The sequence below is a fragment of the Crinia signifera genome, chromosome 7 (assembly GCF_055691185.1).
Source record: "Crinia signifera chromosome 7, ASM5569118v1, whole genome shotgun sequence".
Taxonomy (NCBI): domain Eukaryota; kingdom Metazoa; phylum Chordata; class Amphibia; order Anura; family Myobatrachidae; genus Crinia; species Crinia signifera.
In genome coordinates, this window is record NC_139223.1 from 192,859,396 (window position 1) to 192,878,430 (window position 19,035).

Genomic DNA, 19,035 nt, shown 5'->3' on the forward strand with positions numbered 1-19,035 from the left:
AATTATGTATGGACCCCTTTTGTTGTATTGTTGGGGAGGGGGGGAGAGTGGTGTTATATATATGTATGGAGCTGGAGGTGTTTCAATGTATGATTGGTTTGATATATTAGAGGCCGTGTATGTATGAGAGCAGCAGTGTATGTATGTATGTATGTATGTATGTATGTATGTATGTATGTATGTGAGCAGCTATGTATGTATGTATGAGAGCAGCAGTGCATGTATGTATGAGAGCAGCAGTGTATGTATGTATGTATGTATGTATGTATGAGAGCAGCAGTGTATGTATGTATGAGAGCAGCAGTGTATGTATATATGATGTATGTATGTATGTATGTATGAATGAATGAGAGTGCTGGTATATGTATGTATGAGAGTGACGGTGTATATATGAGAGTGGAGCTATATGTATGTGAGAGCCAGCATTGCATGTATATATGTAATTGAGAGGCGGAGGATGGACTGCCACTCATGGGCCTGTCCTTTGTGCATGCCACCCAGGCTAAACTTTGCCAGCCAGCCCCTGTTCCACCCTACACAACCTCCAGGATAACACAGCAGTGGCCCCACCGGAAGAACCCCCAAGGGAGGAGGTAAGGCTCTTGCCTTGGGAGGTAGCAGCGATGGGCCCACAGTCCAGCGAAGGCCCAGCTTCGGCCCCCAGCCTCACCTCTCTCTTCCCACACACTGGGTCACCCAACAGCCGCGTCTCCATCCAAGGCCCCCAGACACGCTGGTCACCCCTCAGCTTCTCAGAAGATCGGGACTCAGTCATATTACATGCTGATAAGAAAAATAGCCTATGACCAAGATGGCACCGCTGATGGCTGCCTAGGAGCTGTGCAACTCAGCCAAATATGTTCCCCGTCTTATATATATCTTCACTCTCACTGTTTACTTGTTATTACCTACCTGGATTTTGCAATGTCCAAGTGGCGCCGCTGATGGCTGTCTAGGTGCTGTGCTCAGCCAAAATATTTTCCCTGTGTTCCTCCCGCCTCTCAGCACCCCTATATGCAAGTATAACTGTCCAAATAAAGCTGATTCTGATTACTTTTTTGAATTGTCTGATGTGTGGTGTGTGCAAACATTTGTGATTATGTTACATAGTTACATAGTAGTTAAGGCCGAATAAAGACGTGCGTCCATCGAGATCAACCTTGGTTACTGTGTATGATCTATTTGCTACATCCCTTATTATACGTTGTGTATTCTGATTTATGTAAAGACATATTATGATTGTTGTTTGTTCCCCTGGTCCTGCCCAGCAAGTAAGAGCATTGCATAACAATCAAAAGCTCTTTTTATATTGTGACCTAAATTCTAATTACTGTAGACTTAAGATCCACAAACAAGATCTTCCTCCGGCATGAATAGCTTACACATCGCCAGTGATAGACTGGACGGCCTTTTCGTTGTCTTGCAGACGTAGATACTTGAACTATTAACTCTGGAATGTGGGTGGTTATAAACTGACGGGTAAAACCCAACGTTCAGAACATTCAGTATCATTCCAGAAGACGGTGAAGGAATGGTAAGAGCCCAGTGACTGCTCACGCTATGGCTTAGTGATGGAGTAACTGTACTTGCGTTATACAGTAAATGTATTAACAATGTTCCCTTCTAGGAGATGACCGTGTGTCTATTGGTTCTTCTGCTGGCGCTGCTCGTCACTGGTCGGCACTCATGTGGTAGGTGAAATATAACGTTCTACATGATAGTCTTTATGCATTACTAATGGGGATGCGGTCGTTAAGTTGGCAGAAGAAAGGTTGACACTCCTTAGGTCGCCACCGGAAAGTCGACAGGCAGAAGGTCGACAGGGACTAAAGGTCAACAAGGTCCTTAGGTCGACCATCGGAAGGTCGACAATGCAGAAGGTCGCCATGGTTTTTTTTTTCCCCCACTGTGGTTAAGTCACCTGTGCTGAAGCCTGGATATCTACAAAACCTGCACTGTTGGTGTGCCTTGAGGACCGTTGTTGGGAAAGCCTGCACTAGGGCATGGAGGGAGAATAGAATTGTTTTGCCGAGCATAGCGAGGCACCTGCCCGAAGCATGGTGGGCGGAGCGAGCGATGCGAGGGGCTGCCGTACACTTAGACAGTGTCCAGAACTAGACGTCTACATCTAGACACCTAAAAAAATACGTGTTGAGCTTCTGCATTGTCGACCTTCCGCCGGTCGACCTAAGGACCCTGTCAACCTTCAGTCCCTGTCGACCTACCGGTGTTGACCTAAGGAGTGTCAACCTTTCTGGGTCGACCTAACGATCCATACCCTACTAAAGTGCCACTTACATTTTGCCAAAACCTCTTTTATTCATTTAAATTTCAACTTGACTTGACTTTATTTTCTCAAATCCACCGGCTATTTATTTCTCATTTTATCCGAATTTCGTAAAATCTTTGATGTCATTCATTACACATAGGGTATGATTCAGACCTGGTAGCAAGGCTGCAATTTTTGCAGCTGGAAACCATGGTGCACTGTAGGTGGGGCAGATGTTATGGGCCATACACACGGGGCGATTACAGACCCATTTCTAAGTGATCTGTCTAGATGTAGCTACTTTAGTTGTACTGCGACATCTAATATTTTGCCCTTCATTATTTAAATCTGCCGTCCTCATTGATCAGTATCCTGCACATCTTGGTAGAGCAAACAATATGATACACAAATATAGTTAAAGCACTATGGGGGAGTTCTATTTCACATGTAGATTGCTATAGGAAACCAAATAGTTGAGGTTGAAAAGAGACTTAGGGCCAGATGTATCAAGCTTCAAAAGTGATAAAATGGAAAGTGATAAACAGCCAGCCAATCAGCTCCTGCCTGATATTTTTCAAACACAGTCTGTGACATGGCAGGAAGGAGCTGATTGGCTGGCTGTTTATCACTCTCTATTTTATCACTTTTGAAGCTTGATACATCTGGCCCTTACTGTACATCCATCAAGGTCAACCTTAAACAGGAGCCGTTAGAGGGTATAGACTAGATGTGATATCCTCATTTCATTTACCCTTTGTTCCAACTATGGCGGAATAGTGATTAGTTGTACCCCTGAATGTTTTTTTCCAGAAAATAATTGTACAACCTTATTTTAAATGTGTTCAATGTGTCTGCCATCACCACCTTTTCTGGAGAGAGTTCCATACCTTTACTGCCCTGACTGTAAAAAACCCAGGGTTGCCTACCCTCCCGGAATGGCCGGGAGTCTCACGAAAATCGGGTCCCCCTCCCGGGCCCCCGGAAGGGTGGGCAACCCTCCCGGACCCCCGCTGTTCCTCCGACCGCGGCATTTAAATTCCGCAATCCGCGGGTCTCAGGAGGGGGCGGAGCTAAAATGGCAAAATTGTGTCATTTTAGCCCCGCCCCCTCCACAGAGATATGCGAATTCAACTGTTTAACATCATGGGCGGGGCTTAATGACATCACACTCAAGCCCCACCCCCGAGCAGCTGGTGAAACTCTCCTCTCCGGGCTTCTCCAGGAGAGGAGAATATTAAAGTCGGCAACCCTGAAAAAACCCTTTCCTTCTAAGGGTACAGAATCTTCTCTCCTCTAGTATGAACACATTCCCACGAGTTTCTGATCTCAAAACAAAGAGGTTGCCTGATACTCCAGAATATTGCCCCGGGCCCTGATTTATTTGAACATGTTAAGCATGTCTCTTTGTAGTGTAAACATTCCTAATTTGACTAGTCCTTAAGACTCCATCACTTTTATTAGCTTAATTGCCCTTGTATGGACTTTTCTAACTCCATAATGTTATTTTTGTAGTGTGGGACCCAGAATTTCACTCCAAATTCTACATGCAGTCTAACCAGTGCCTTGTAGAGTGGGATAATTACATTGTTGTCCCTAGCTTCCATGCCCCTTTTTATACAGGCTATTATCCTGTTGGCCTTAGTGGATACACAATGATACTGAGAACTGCACCCAGTTTGTTATCTATTTGGACTCCTAGGTCCTTTTCCAATTCTGATTTGCCCAAGTCTTCCCCCCTAAGTTTAAAAGTCACACCCTGGTTATGTCTTTCAAGATGCATAACCTTACATGTATGTATCTATATTTAGCCTCATTTTCCATTTATGAGCCCATTCTTCAAGTTTACCTAAGTCCCTTTGTAGAATGGAGATATCCTTGACCTTTCTAACCACCCTGCACAGTTCTGTGTCATCCGCAAAGATGGAGACTCTGCTTAGTATTCCATCCTCTATATCACTTATGAATATGTTTAATAGAAGAGGCCCTAACACCGAAACCTGTGGTACTCCACTTAGTACTGGTAGCCAACTTATGAATGCATCGTTTACCACCACCCTCTACTCTCTGACATGCAGCCAGTTTCTTACCCAGCTACACAATTTAACACCTAGTCCCAAATCTTCCATTTTTTAACCAGCTCCATCCTATGTGTCACAGTGTTTGTAAAAAATGCACCAATTTTAGCATTTTCCATGTGTGTGGGCGTTGGGGGCCTTAAGATACTATTAGCCCAGGTCAGCCCCCATCGCCGCTCACCTCCTTCTCCTCTCCAGGCATCTCCTGGAAATGAAATTGTTAATGTAGGTAAATATGGTTTGCTCATCTCCCTCTCATACACATTGCCACACACAAAGAAATGTATCAATTACCCCACCCCAACACCGCTCTGCGCTCTATGCATTCATTGACATGGAACACGCAGGCAGTATAATGGGCACTCCTTCCCAATCTTCAAGTCCTCTCTCCCTACCTTCAGAGTCCCAGCCTGTTACAGAGAACCGGTGCCCTCCTCAATGTGTGGGTACACTCCATGCGACGGTGCGGCCCAGCAAGGCGTGATGTGATGTAATGATACATCGCTTCCACAGTACATACTACATGATCTTCAGCAGTGCAAGGTATTGCATTTAACTACCTTGCATCAGCTGTGGAATCTTCCCATTGGATGTGCAGTACCGCAAAAGGAGGTTTCAATGATGGCCAATATATTATATGATAGATGGTATTGTATAAAGAAAGCCTAGTCACCCACGTGTGCCAACGGAATGTAAAAACAGATTACAAAAGGGCATCTACGTAATGCATGCCCCTGGGCCTATAAAATCAACACATTCATTTGGACAGAAATCTACAATACACACTCAAAGCTAAAGAAGAGGAAGGTTCTATGTGCAAAACTGAAAAAGATTGGAAGATTTTAATAAAGGAGAACTGTTCCTAATACATAAACGTGTGTAATATCTTACAATGTCTCATGTATTCTCAGATGACCCAGCCCTTCACGAGAAGAAGTTGAGCATTTTGAATCTACTGGCCTGTTGGAAAGAGGACTATAATTGCTTCAGCCAATCAAATAACAATGGGGGAAGTTACTACAGGTATAGGAGCTGCAATGAAATTAAGCAGTCCCAGTCTGGTGCCATAGGTGAGTAATATACACATACATTTGTCTTCGTCCCGGCGCTCACAAATAAAAGTCAGTTCCCACTATTTGCGAAGCCAGGCAATTTGGTGGGGCTGGAGGGCGGCGTCTCTGGTGCTTAAACTGCAATCCTTACAGTTTACTGAGGCAACCAGAATCAGAGCCGATATCCCATCTTCAATAGAACTCCTATTTTAGTCAGGGTAGATGTTATCAAGCCCCCCCCCCCCCCCCCAGTACTGCAAATCTCGCCTTCGGGGAGGGGTGGGGCTAAATGACGCAATTTGTATCTTTAGCATCACCCCATCCGCGAATCATGGTAATTTACCACTGCGGCCAGGGAGATTTTGGGGGGTGGGGGGTGCTGGTATCTGGGAGGGTAGCCCACCTATCCTGGGGGCCGAGAGGGGGACCCGATTTTCGGGGGCCTCCTGGCAACCCTGATTTTAGTAGATTTACCCATTAAAAGATATCCTGATTGGACTGAAGTGCCCTAAGGTGTACACTGGCCATACGCAGACAAATATTGCCCCTTGGAATAACCACCAAAAGGGACAGATCCAACAGTGGTACATCAGGGCAGTCAAATGGTAACAAAAATATCTTATGTGGACAATGTCCGAACCACGTTTACTTTCCATGCCGAGAAACACCATACATTGATCTCTATCAGCTGTCTGGTGAGGCCATTACAATCAGCAATCTGCCTATATGGTGTTAATTAAACTGTGATTTATCAGACCAGGACACCAACTTTAATTGCTCAATGGTCCAGTTCCGACTCTCAATTGCACAGCATGAATACGCTGACTTGTCCAGCACTAGACTGTCCCATACACAGCAAGCTGTGATCAGAACAATGAGGGCCCCATAGCAAAATATTGGAAGGGGCCCCCCATCCCCCCATTGTCACTATAATGCTCATGGAGGGGGGGGGGAAAGAGAGAGAGGGATCAAGAGAGAAAGGGAGGGGGCTAGTAGGAGTGGAAGATTGTCATGGATGGGGAAAAAGGGAACAAGGGAGAGAGTGTCAGCAATACAGGGGGGTAGAGTGTCAGGAATGTACCTTTTAGTTACAATCCCCCCCTCCAATAAAGGTACCGCTGTGTACAAACACCCCACCCCACATACACCTGTAAAAGTGCCACTGTGTACAACCCCCCCCCCCCTAACGCCAGCGCCAGAGGGTCCGCCTCGATGATCTTCTCGGCAATTCTAACTACCATTTGGAGTCTGCATTTGCCTCTCTCGCTGGCGGAGCCGTACCAGACCAGTATTGGGGAGCACAGTACAGACTCCACAATGGCAGAGTAGAAGAGGAGCAGAAGCTTCTGTGGGATGTTGAACTTCCTCATTTACCTAAGAAGAACAGCCTCTGCTGCACTTTTCCAACAATAGTATCAGTGTTGGGCCCCCATTTAAGGTCCCGGGAGATTGTGGTTCCTAGGAACTTGAAGGAGTCCACTAGTGACATCACACTGTCATTAATTGTTAGCAGAGGAACACCAGCAGACTTCTTCCTAAAGTCCACTACCAGCTCAACAGTTTTGAGTGGGTTGAGCTCTAGATGGTTTCTGCTGCACCACCGTTCCTATCGGTCCACTTCTTGTCTGTAGGCCGATTCGTCCCCGTCCTTGATGAGGCCAATGATGGTAGTGGTAGATGGTTATCAACGAATGTAAACCATTGACTTTATTTGAAATAGAGTGATTGATAATGGCTTCTATCACAGATGGAATCTACACACTAACCAGCACAGAAGGGGTATCCTATCAGACCTTCTGTGACATGACCACCAGTGGAGGAGGTTGGACTTTGGTAGCCAGTGTCCACGAAAACAATATGTATGGGAAATGCACTATTGGAGATCGCTGGTCCAGCCAACAGGGGAACAATATAAATAACCCAGCAGGAGATGGCAACTGGGCAAACTATAATACATTTGGGTTACCTGATGGGGCCACCAGTGATGACTACAAGGTAAGAATGACCAATGCCATGCCACTTAATATTTCTGTTATTTATTAGCGTTTATATTTAGCTTGTATTATTCAGGTGAGATTTCTCTGACATATACAAATGTCTTCTCCTATGTGGTCAGAACCCTGGTTATTATGATATATCGGCTAATGACGTGGGGATATGGCATGTTCCAAATAAGACACCAATATCCAAATGGAGGGATTCCGCCCTTCTCCGATACCGCACAAATAATGGCTTCCTGTCTGCTGAGGGTGGAAACCTTTTCAAACTGTACCAGGTAAAATGTGTTGGGAAAGATGTGTGTCCAGGGGTTGTTGTTTGCAGAGTTAATCTGGGTTTTGACTGTCAGAACTCCCGACAGTCGGAATACCGGGCCATTTTCGATCAACTTGACAGCCAGAAATTAAAATGTTCTGGCTGCCAAGTGTCAATAAGTGGGCATGTCGGCGAAAACGGATGTAGATTGTTGAAAAACGGCCGTGAATTCGACTTTATTTTAAAGTTGGATCTATTTTTCGGAATCTGCCTTCAATGATGTCATATAAAAAGTGAAGATAGTCAAAATCTCAAGTACATATAGTCCAGCATCACGCTAAGCGTGTCTCTCCAGCATCACGCCAACTGTGTCTCTCCAGCATCACGCTAACCGTGTCTCTCCAGCATCACGCTAACCGTGTCTCTCCAGCATCACGCTAACCGTGTCTCTCCAGCATCACGCTAACCGTGTCTCTCCAGCATCACGCTAACCGTGTCTCTCCAGCATCACGCTAACCGTGTCTCTCCGGCATCACGCTAACCGTGTCTCTCCAGACCAATGCCATCTCTGCGTTTTTGCAACCTCATGCCACCCTCTGTGTCTCTCCAGTCTTATGTCCCCTACTGCGTCTCTCCAGCTTCGTGTTATATCCATACCTGCCAAAAATGTTGAAAGGCAGAATCTGGAATTCTCATCACACGATCCCGAAACGGGTGTGTGACAACAGCAAAAGGGGGCATGGCTTTGTGGCAATGTGAACCACTCCCTCGATTGCTGTAACTTTGGGGGTATGCCCAGCGCTCTGTAAGCTGCTGGCCATGCCCCTATCCCCTCTGTCATATGTCTATTCACTGCAGTTCTAAGCAGAGCAGCGAATGACAGGGGGATTGCCAAATGCCGCACCACGAGACACTGCTGCCCGTGTGTGAGACAGCAGGACAATTCCCCAAAAAAGGAACAGCCAAATCCTGTTTATTTCATATCTGTCCCCTCTCTCTCGGTCACCACCCCATCTCTCTATGTTACCCCCTCCATTTTTCACCTGCCCCCCTCCCCCTAACTTCCCTCTTTCATTGATGTCCCCACTTGCCCTCATCCATTTGGATGGGGTAAATGATTTGTAGGTGTGCTCATAGGGGTGTTTTGAAATTGGGGGCGGTGCCAACTCCTAGTGCTTTTCATTTATGTCCCCTCCCACTTTTTTTTCAGGGCTGCCCCCAGGGGCGAATTTAGGGGCCAGGCCGCCCCTAGGCACAACATTTTTTGCCCCCCCCCCCCCCTCCCCCCTATTTTAATGTAATCATAAATGTATATATATTGTTATTTATATATTTCATAAAAATTTAACTGTAGCCCACCTTAATATTTTTTTAAGCACTCTGGACTGCTCACTGTACGGAGGACCCGGAGGGAGGCACTTATTAAAACAGTGATTAGCACAGTGTCTCCGTCAGTCTCTCTCCGGCTCACACACTGTGACTGACTGAGCACAGGAAGGATCTGCGCGCCACTCAGCTCAGCTGCTGGATACACAGCAGCCAATAGACTGTGTGTGTGGAGTAGCCAATGGGCGGGAGCCGGCAGCAATGAGCCTGAACCATTTCCGGACGCGCAGGGGGACCGTCGGACCCAGCCACTAAGCGGTGATGTAATGCGCATGGCAGAGTGGGTGGGCAGTGGCGGGTGACGAGCGGCGCTGCCGCCGACATAGGATAATTCATGTCTGCGGTGGCGGCGCTCGTCACTCGCCGCTGCCCACCCGCTGTGCCATTTAACAGAATGTCAGCCTGCCTGCCGCCCTTAATTGGTGCCGCCCTGAGGCCGGTGCCTCACGGGCCTAGGCACAAATCCGGCCCTGGCTGCCCCCCTCCTCCATGCTCTCTTTTTCCTCTCTGTCCTCATCTTTCAGCCATCCCCAGTTCGTTAAGAGGGATTGCAATCATGGTGGAACGGGGGCTATGGGGAGACGGTTGTGTGTGTGTGTGTGTATATGAGGGGGTTATCAAAGGGGAGGTCATGTCTAGGAGGCAAACAGCATGGAGCTGATAGATATGTCTCTAGCAGCATAAACTCCCCATCGGGTATCCCCAGGTCCACACTTTTCAACTTCACCATAACTTCAACTTAAACCTTAACAACTAACTTATCTAATAAAAAAGACACAGACACAAGTGCTGGCGTTTCAAAAAGAATGTCAAATTTATTTGACAATTAACTAAACTATATATAATGGTGGCGGCACCAAAGAACGGTCACTATAGGAAAGTGGGGTTTAAAGATGTCTACCATACACACCATCGCTGGTGATCACTCTCGCCGGTCATCCACTCGTGCTAGTGGTGACCACCCCCCGGGCGGAAGCATGGCCGATGACCATAGATGTCAGGGGAGAGCGACACCCCACTATCTACACACACACACATCAAGATCTTACAAGGATGACCGTTCTTTACCGCCGCCTAAGAGAAAGAAAAATAGGGAAGGGTGGGTGGGGCTTTTCGGACAGAGGAAGCTTCACATGATAGCATGTGACTTTTCTTACCCTGTCTATAACCCTCCCACTGCTCTGATAGGCCTTATGCCCATCCTGATTTACATATCAGCTGACCTTCCAAGTGTAACCTGGGGAACCCATCAGGGGTTTATGCTCTCTCATTGCTTACTCAGCATTCGTGGTTCTTAAACTCCCCATCGGGTATCCCCAGGTCCACACTTTTCAACTTCACCATAACTTCAACTTAAACCTTAACAACTAACTTATCTAATAAAAAAGACACAGACACAAGTGCTGGCGTTTCAAAAAGAATGTCAAATTTATTTGACAATTAACTAAACTATATATATATAATGGTGGCGGCACCAAAGAACGGTCACTAGAGGAAAGTGGGGTTTAAAGATGTCTACCATACACACCATCGCTGGTGATCACTCTCCCCGGTCATCCACTCGTGCTAGTGGTGACCACCCCCCGGGCGGAAGCATGGCCGATGACCATAGATATCAGGGGAGAGTGACACCCCACTATCTACACACACACATCAAGATCTTACAAGGATGACCGTTCTTTACCGCCACAGCTAGGCCCTAAGCCGCAGCACCGCCACCAACTAGCAAAACGCTCAGCACTGTGTATCTAACCAGCTAAAAACATTGCCCAAAAACAGAGCCACGCCCTCCGGGCTCAAATGAACACCATCGCTTCTATACAGCGCACTCCGCTGAAAGTCGATGGCGTCATGGCGAATAACACCCCCGCCATTGGTCAGCAGATACTTCTCAACTTCTTCCGGGAACGCTCCAGGCGGGGGCAGGAAACAGCATTTCTCCACACAATCCTAGATATCATGGAGGACCACACCAACCTACATGTTGGCAAACACTGCGCAATGATATAGAGGTCCCGGACAATCACAGAGCGTAGCTCCAGAGCGGATACCCGCCCTAAGTCATTGCCACCCAGGTGGAATATGATGACTTTCGGGACCCCAAAATCCCGCAGGGCTCGAATCAGCCCAGCCTGCAGTCCCTTCCATAACATACCTCTCTCACCCAGCCACCTAACCTCCCCAGCCTGACAGAACACACATACATCAGAGGCTATGGACGCCCGCAAAGCCCAAAAGACAAACAAATGTCCCATCATCCATACGGACTTAACGTCCTGTCGACCTGAAATATATATATAGAGTTTTTAGGGAGCTGTCGACAAACTGACACACCGCACACACACTACACGTGTTAGGAGAGAGGAATGAAAAACCGTGGCCGACCAACTCTTGAGGCACAAAGCACACCGCCTGGAGTAAACTAACAAGTACGCCATGCCAGATTGTAATCAAGCCAAATTGTGCCCCCAGGCGGATGTGAAAAAACACCTCAAGGCCCCCACGGGAAGTTGGCGAGCGCTTATGCGTCCAGTCGGCCATGGTGAAAAGTGACAGATAGAGCAGGCCGAATGTACCTTCGGAATGCTGCAGAGCGCCATCGACCCAGAGACTGAATCTCTGCATCGGAGCGGCCCTCCGCAGCCGCCGAGGTAGCAGCCCCAATCCGAAAGGAATGAGACCCAAATTCCTTTGGATCGAGGCCCGTGGCCTCCAGCGCCCGCCCCAAGACGTGACAAAATTGGTACTTGGTGAGCAGCAACCCATCCTCATGCATCAGCCATGCGCCGGGTAGGTCCGGGCGCACCTGAGCGAAGGCCGAGACCAACGTCACAGGGCACGCCCTTTCCACCGTGCACGGGAGCAAGGACAGCCACAGCCCCCTCCCAGCCTGGTCCGTCTTAGAACGTCGCAGGTGACATAGCACCGAGTCAGATTGGACCACCAGATCATCCACAGCCAGAGGTGAGGGCGTCCGTTTTGACGGAGCCACCAGCTCCCCAATCCTGAAGGCCCCATGATAGGCCATCATATACGCCGTGCGGAACAAAAGGACCTCATATTAAGGCCAGCAAATGTCCCCCAGGGCGTCCAGCAATGCTGGAAGCAATGACATATCAATAGGGCACCTGCAGTCCGGGAGAGCAGGCGTAGCCCTTCGCCAACCCCGCAACGCCCTGGACACCAAGAATGACCGGGACGGGTCCGCCCTACCCTGCAGCGAGGAGAAAAAAGACACCCCTGCCAAAGTCCTGCGCACGGAGGCGACAGAGCGACCAGCGGAGTATGAACTCCAAACAAAGGCCGCCATGGTCGCTTCAGGTGTCTTACCTGCCTGTGAGGCGGACAGTCGGAACTGCTCCCACTCCTGCCATCCTGCCTGATAGCAATGGAGCGTCCGTGGTGCGATAGCCCGCATGGCTAGCCCCTCCATTCCGGCCTGATCATCTGCCAAATATAAGAGGGACAGTGTTCACCAACAGGAGCTGCCTCAGGCGCCAGGGCCCGGAACTTATCCCAGTCGGCCCTGGACAATGCGTCTGCCACGGAGTTCTTTACTCCGGGAACATGTTGTGCCACAAACTGAATGTTAAACAGCAGGCATTTTAGCACTAGACACGCAAGCAGGCAAACCACCGGCATGGAGGCTGAACCCTGCCGGTTAACCGCGTGCACCACTCCCAAGTTATCGCACCAAAATACTATACTAGAGTCGCGGAGCCTGTCTGCCCACAGCTCCAGGGCGACTATGATGGGAAACAACTCTAGCAGCAACAGGTTTTTTGTGAGTCCTTCTGCCACCCATTCCACGGGCCATGGGGCGGCGCACCATGAGCCGTGCAAGAAGGCTCCGAAACCCACCCCGCCCGCTGCATCGGTATACAATTGTAACTGCGCATTGGTGCGGGGGCTTGCTGGCCAAATAAGGACCCCGTTAAATTGGTCCAGGAATGAAAGCCAAATGCGTAAGTCCCTCTTGATCTCCGCGGGCAGCCGAACATAGTGGAGGGGGTGCCTGACCCCTGCCATGGACCTCTCCAGCTTCCTACAAAACACCCTACCCATTGGTATGACCCTGCAGGCAAAGTGTAGAAGCCCGAGAAGTGACTGGAGCTGGCGCAACTGGAGTTTTCCCATGGCCAACGCCAGGCTGACCGCTCCCCGAAGCCGAGACAGCTTGTCGAGGGGGAGGCGGCAGCAGGCTGCTACTGTATCAATTTCGATGCCCAAGAAGGACAGGCATGATACCGGCCCCTCCGTCTTGTCCACCGCTATGGGAACCCCAAAATGCTGAAAAAGATCCTGCAGGTATGATAGTATAAAACCACACCGCTGGGATCCGGCTGGGCCCACGCACAAGAAATCATCTAAGTAATGCGCCACCCCTGACTCGCCTGAACCTGACACCACGCACCAATGCAAGAAACTGCTAAAATGCTCAAAATATGCGCAAGAAATCGAGCAGCCCATAGGCAAACACCTGTCCACGTAGAAACCCGTGGGGAGGCGAAAGCCCATGAACCGAAACGATTCCGGGTGCAGTGGGAGCAGGCGAAAGGCCGACTCGATGTCTACCTTGGCCAGCAGTGCCCTGCGGCCATGGCCGCGCACTATATCAAGAGCCTGTTCGAAGGACTGATACCGCACGCGGCACAAGTCCTCTGGGATGGAATCGTTAACCGAGGTGCCCGGGGGGTGCGACAAGTGTTGGATAAGCCGGAATTTGCCGCTGGCCTTCTTAGGGACCACCCCTACTGGGGAGAGCACCAAGTTCTCGATAGGGGGTGACGGGAAAGGACCCACCATTCTACCCAAACTCACTTCCTTGGCCACTTTCTCTAAAACAACCCCGGGCTTCTGTATGGCAGATTTTAAATTACGAGGGGCATGGGCTACGATGTTCCCCTGTACGGGGAGGCAGAAGCCCAGGCGGAAGCCGGACTCTAGGAATTCGGCCTCCCCCTACACGGGTACAGACTCAGCCAGCTGGCCAAGCGGTCGACCCGTACAGGAGAAGGGGCCTTAGTGAGGTGCACCCCCGGCTGCTGCAGCCTGGGGGGCACTACCTTGCTTTCCCTTCCTGCAATCCTTAAAGGGATGATTGCCCCAGCATTTGGAGCAAGCATGCTTGAATTTGCAGGTAGCCCCGAGGGCGCAACCCGCTCCGTTGAAGGCGAAGCAACGCCCTGCGGGGGGTCCCCCCGCCCTCCCGCGAAAGGGGGGCTGGGTTTTGCGTGGGGCAGGGGTGGAGACCTGCGTGGCAACCGGAGCGGCTGATGGCTTCGGTCCCATCCAAATCTCCACATCCTTACACCCGAAAGCCATGATGTGCAAACCTGACTGCTTACGCCGGAAGTTCTCATCATAGGAGCGCCATGATGAGTCGGCCTCAGAAAGGAACATCTCATGAATCATGTGCATGTAGCGCACCATGTTCATGTGTTCCTGCGGTCTTGTTTCAAGGTAACAAGCCGCGAACATAAACATGCCCGCCTGCCACCGGTGATAGGTGCAGTAGGCCTCCTCCCCGATACCTCCGCGCCGCTTGGCTGCGCGATATTCCTTTTCGGCCTGTGCCGTCATGGAAAAGAAACTAACATACTTCCCCTCGTTGATTCTTTCCCTGAGAACAGCAGTGTTCTCGCAGTGGACAACTTGACCCCTAGGAAATAGCGGGGACCCTGAGATACCACTGGAACTAGAGTGTCGGCGACGTCGATGTCGACGCCGCCTGCAAGATCTTCGGCCACCCTCCCCCCGGACGTTCCCGAGTCGGACCCGCCCGAAGAGGAGGAAGTATGCGCCCTACGCCTACGCCATTTTTGCTTAGCAGCTGACCCACCTGAAGCGCCTCCCGCTGGCACAAGGCTCATCTGAGCAGAAGTATCCACCGTCCCCACTGGAGGAGTCCCGGATGCGACGACCGCCATAGCTGTGAGGGGAGTAGAACGACCGGAAGATGTGGAAGGACCCATCACCACTGGCTGAGATGGGGTAGGCATCCCGGAAGGGGCAGTAGTGGGCTGACCAATAGCAGGCGCCAGACCACCCTGCGGGGGAACCTGACTTATCAGGCTGGACAGTAGGGTCATGAACTGCTGCACCCCCCCATCCGCTGCGGGTAAGGGGGTAGTGACTACTGGTATGGCTGCAGAAGTGGCTGGGGCGGACGCAGAGCGCAGTGGGAACAGCCTGGACCGTCTGAGGATCTGCCGCCTGGCTATGTGTAAAGGGGACATACCCCTGGGGGCCCTCATGTGTGTGTCTGCAGGCCCAGCCGGGCCGAATTGCCCCCCAGTGACCGGGCTATGCACCTGTCCTGCGCCCCTGGACCGCCCCCGTCCTCTGGCCTGCCTGGGAGTATTGGGGGAGGGGACTCCAGAGGGGAGACCCCTTTGCTGCAAACTGCGAGCCAGCACAGGAGTGCTGAAGGGGGGCATGTCCAGTGAAATGACAGCACCCCTAGCCACCGTGCCCTTTATAGCTCCCTGTCCCTGCCTGCTTTGACCCCCCGACCTTCCAGCGCGAGCCCGGCTGGAAGGCCGCAATGCAGCTCTGCAGGCGTCATTTCCGGCTAATTCAGTATGAGCCGCGGGGTGGCCGAGGCCTGGCCCGCTACCCCTAGTCAGTGCGCCACGGGCTCTACCCCCGCCCGACCCCCCCCGGATGTCTGGAGGGCGCCGCGCGCCCGCCGCGGCCTGCGCCTCCGCCGGAGTCACCTCCGGCCACATCAATCTGTGTCGCGGGGCGGCGGGGGCCTAGCCCGCTACCCCGAGTCAGCGCGCCACGGGCTCTACCCCCGCCCGACCCCCCCGGATGCCTGGAGGGCGCCGCGGCCTGCGTTCGCTCCATGCGAGGCCCGGCGCCGGACCGCGTCATCGGCCGGCGCCGCGACCATCGCGTCTGTGCACGCCTCCGGTCCCCACTGGAACCACCAGGGATGCCGCCGCTAGACCTCGCAGCCCCCCCAGCCAGGTATGAAGCATCTGCCAGGCGGGCGGGCGCGAGACCCTGCGCGGACGGGGCATATTAGATAAAAGGGGGGGGGGCACTAAGCTGAAGAGACAGAATGTGAAGCAAAGGGTGAAGGGAGAGAGAGAGAGATAGCCTATAAAGAAGGAGGATTGAGGAGAAAGAGAACAGAAGTTAGATTCAGCAAGCACGTGTACTACCCAGTCAGCTGCAGAAACAGGTCTTGCCTTCTCAGCAGCTTTTCGGACAAAGGAAGCTTCACATGATAGCATGTGACTTTTCTTACCCTGTCTATAACCCTCCCACTGCTCTGATAGGCCTTATGCCCATCCTGATTTACATATCAGCTGACCTTCCAAGTGTAACCTGGGGAACCCATCAGGGGTTTATGCTCTCTCATTGCTTACTCAGCATTCGTGGTTCTTTATACCTACTGTCATACATAGCTATTAATTTCTATATTATAACAGTGCTATTATCTTTCAGAAATACCCAGTTATATACAATACTGGCAGCTGCCCTACAAACAATGGACCCGCAGTACCTGTTGTGTATGATTTTGGAAATGCAGAGAAGACAGCTAATTACTACTCACCAAATGGAAGAAGTAAGTTATCCCCCCAGTAATGCAATATACACATACTCTCAAAAACAAATAAAACAACCACTTTATTTTCCATAGGTCAGTTTGTCGCTGGATTTATTCAGTTCCGCGTCTTTAACAATGAAAAGGCTGCGCTGGCTCTGTGTGCTGGGATACGAGTGACCGCCTGTGATACAGAACAGGTAAAGTATTTCATTATGAATTAGGAAATAATTATTATGATGAAAATATTGGTCTCCTGACTGTGCAAGCATTATCTCAGCTGTGAATGAAATGACGTCTTGGGTCAAGAATACCATACCTCCCAACTGTCCCGCTTTTCACAGGAACGTCCCGGTCTTTTAGGGCGTTCCCGTGTCCCACCCGGGGCCGGCAGTGTCCTGCGGTGGGGGGGGGGGGGGGGCGTTGGGAGTCCCCCGCCACCTGTGAATAGATGCTGTTCACATATGCACAAGGTCTATTCCTGCAGCCTGAGGGGCTGGAGACACAGCCAGCAGCTCATGGTTCCACTAGCCATGCCCCCACAGCAGCAAAACAAGGGCGTGGCCTTGCAGGTATAAGTCATGCCCCCTGGTTGCTAGGCCGCTACCTCAAAATTTGAATTTTGTACAGTGGTGCGGTCCCACCTCTGCAACTGCCACTGGCAAGAAAGTCCAGGAGCAGAGCATTTTGTCCCTCCTGAAAACGGTTATGTTGGGAGCTATGCTCTACGTATTGTATTTAAGTTTTAGCAGAGGTGAATGGAGTATGACCACCTGAGACTCACCTGATGTCAGTGGGAGACGTGCACATAAAGGTTTCTTTATAGAGGAAGACTCCCAGAGCCCATATAGACAGACACTCACCTAAGAGGCGATCCCTATGTTTATTCCTGAAAACAACGCTGTGGAGATTATTTCTGTGTCTAAATATTTCTGTTGGGTTTGGTACCCCATTTTTTCTGAGCGCAGGTGGCTTGTACTGTATATCAATATTTGTGATAGGGAACCTGATTGGTTGCCATGGGCAACTTCTTTTAATTTTTAGAAGCTTTAGTAAAATTTACTGCTTAAAGCCCATACACACGTAGTGATTCCATGGCTATTTCTAACTAGCGATCTGACTATATAAGTGATTTTCAACCTTTTTACCTCCCGGCACACCAGACAAGATTCTAAAATTGCCAAGGCACACCGTCAGACCCCCACAGAGAAAAACACATTGGACCCTACAAGGGAGAAAAAAAAACCATTGGCTCCCATATGAAAAAAAAATATCACACTGGTCCCCACAGGTAACAAGATGACAATACATTGGCCCTCACATGAAACACGCTAGTGTGCCATGGCACAGTGGATGCAAAACACCGGACTAGATCACAGATCACTTAGAAATGAAGGGCCTGATTCAGCGAGTAGATAAATGCTGCCCCATTCTATGGTCGCTCACCAGTAAGGCATAACCATGGGCCTTATTTTGGTTCATTCTTTCTGACAAAATCCTTCTTAGATGGACAAAACCATGTGCACTGCAGGTGGGGCAGATGTAAAATGTGCAGAGAGAATCAGATTTGGGTGCGTTATTTTGTTTCTGTGCAGGGAAAATACTGACTGCTTTGTTTTTACACTGCAATATAGATCTCACTTTGAAGTAAAACCCCACCCAAATCTAATTCTCTCTGCACATGTTACATCTGCCCCACCTGCAGTGCACATGGTTTTGCCCATCTAAGAAGGATTTTGTCAGAAAGAATGAACCAAAATAAGGCCCCATGTCACGCCCCCTCGGTGTGTAGATTCACATAGCTTAGTGAAAGAAACCTTTACACGACCCCCTTGAACACCCCCAACCAGCATCAGCGCATGTTAGCATTCTTGGTGGCCCTGCTACTATATGCCTAAAATACAGACCTCTGCTGCCACCCATCACTAGAATCTGCCATTGATACACGGATATCACAGATGATAAATGTAAATGTATTAGGGAGTAATTTAAGGGTGATTGTCACGGACTGAAGATGTCATTTCCCCTGGAGATTTGTGTTAACTTATCATGTATTATTGTTTTATTTTCCAGCATTGCATTGGAGGCGGGGGCTATATTCCTCAAGCTGACCCCAAGCAGTGTGGAGACTTTGCTGCTTTTGACTGGGATGGCTATGGGACACACAAAGAATGGAGCAGCAGCAGAGAGATTACAGAATCTGCTGTGCTGTTGTTTTACAGATAGCCTGACACGTGATCACCCCCGGCAACAATAGGCCGACTGTACAATCATTGTGCCAATAGTTTTATATTTTTCACTTTCCTGCTTCAAGAACTAAGGGATCATTTAGAGACTGATGTACATCAATATCTGATTTGTGAAGATATGTATTCTTACAGTGCATGAAAAATGCCTCCGTATTCATTGATAAGGATTTCATATATAAATATGTGCACAGAG

The 19,035-nt window shown here is 49.9% G+C and overlaps 1 protein-coding gene across 2 annotated transcripts; it reads left to right on the plus strand.

Moving 5' to 3' along the window:
• Nucleotides 1-1,397: 1,397 nt before the first annotated feature.
• On the plus strand, nucleotides 1,398-19,035 carry LOC146021002 (intelectin-1-like). 2 transcript variants are annotated; one of them, XM_083154762.1, is made up of 8 exons: nucleotides 1,398-1,534; nucleotides 1,628-1,691; nucleotides 5,256-5,414; nucleotides 7,144-7,391; nucleotides 7,513-7,671; nucleotides 16,494-16,614; nucleotides 16,690-16,793; nucleotides 18,667-19,035. In XM_083154762.1, the coding sequence occupies exons 1-8, from the start codon at nucleotides 1,532-1,534 to the stop codon at nucleotides 18,817-18,819; spliced, it is 1,011 nt and encodes a 336-aa protein (XP_083010888.1). In that variant the 5' UTR covers nucleotides 1,398-1,531; the 3' UTR covers nucleotides 18,820-19,035. The 2 variants fall into 2 exon arrangements, with proteins under 2 accessions (XP_083010888.1, XP_083010889.1); XM_083154763.1 differs by lacking the exon at nucleotides 7,513-7,671.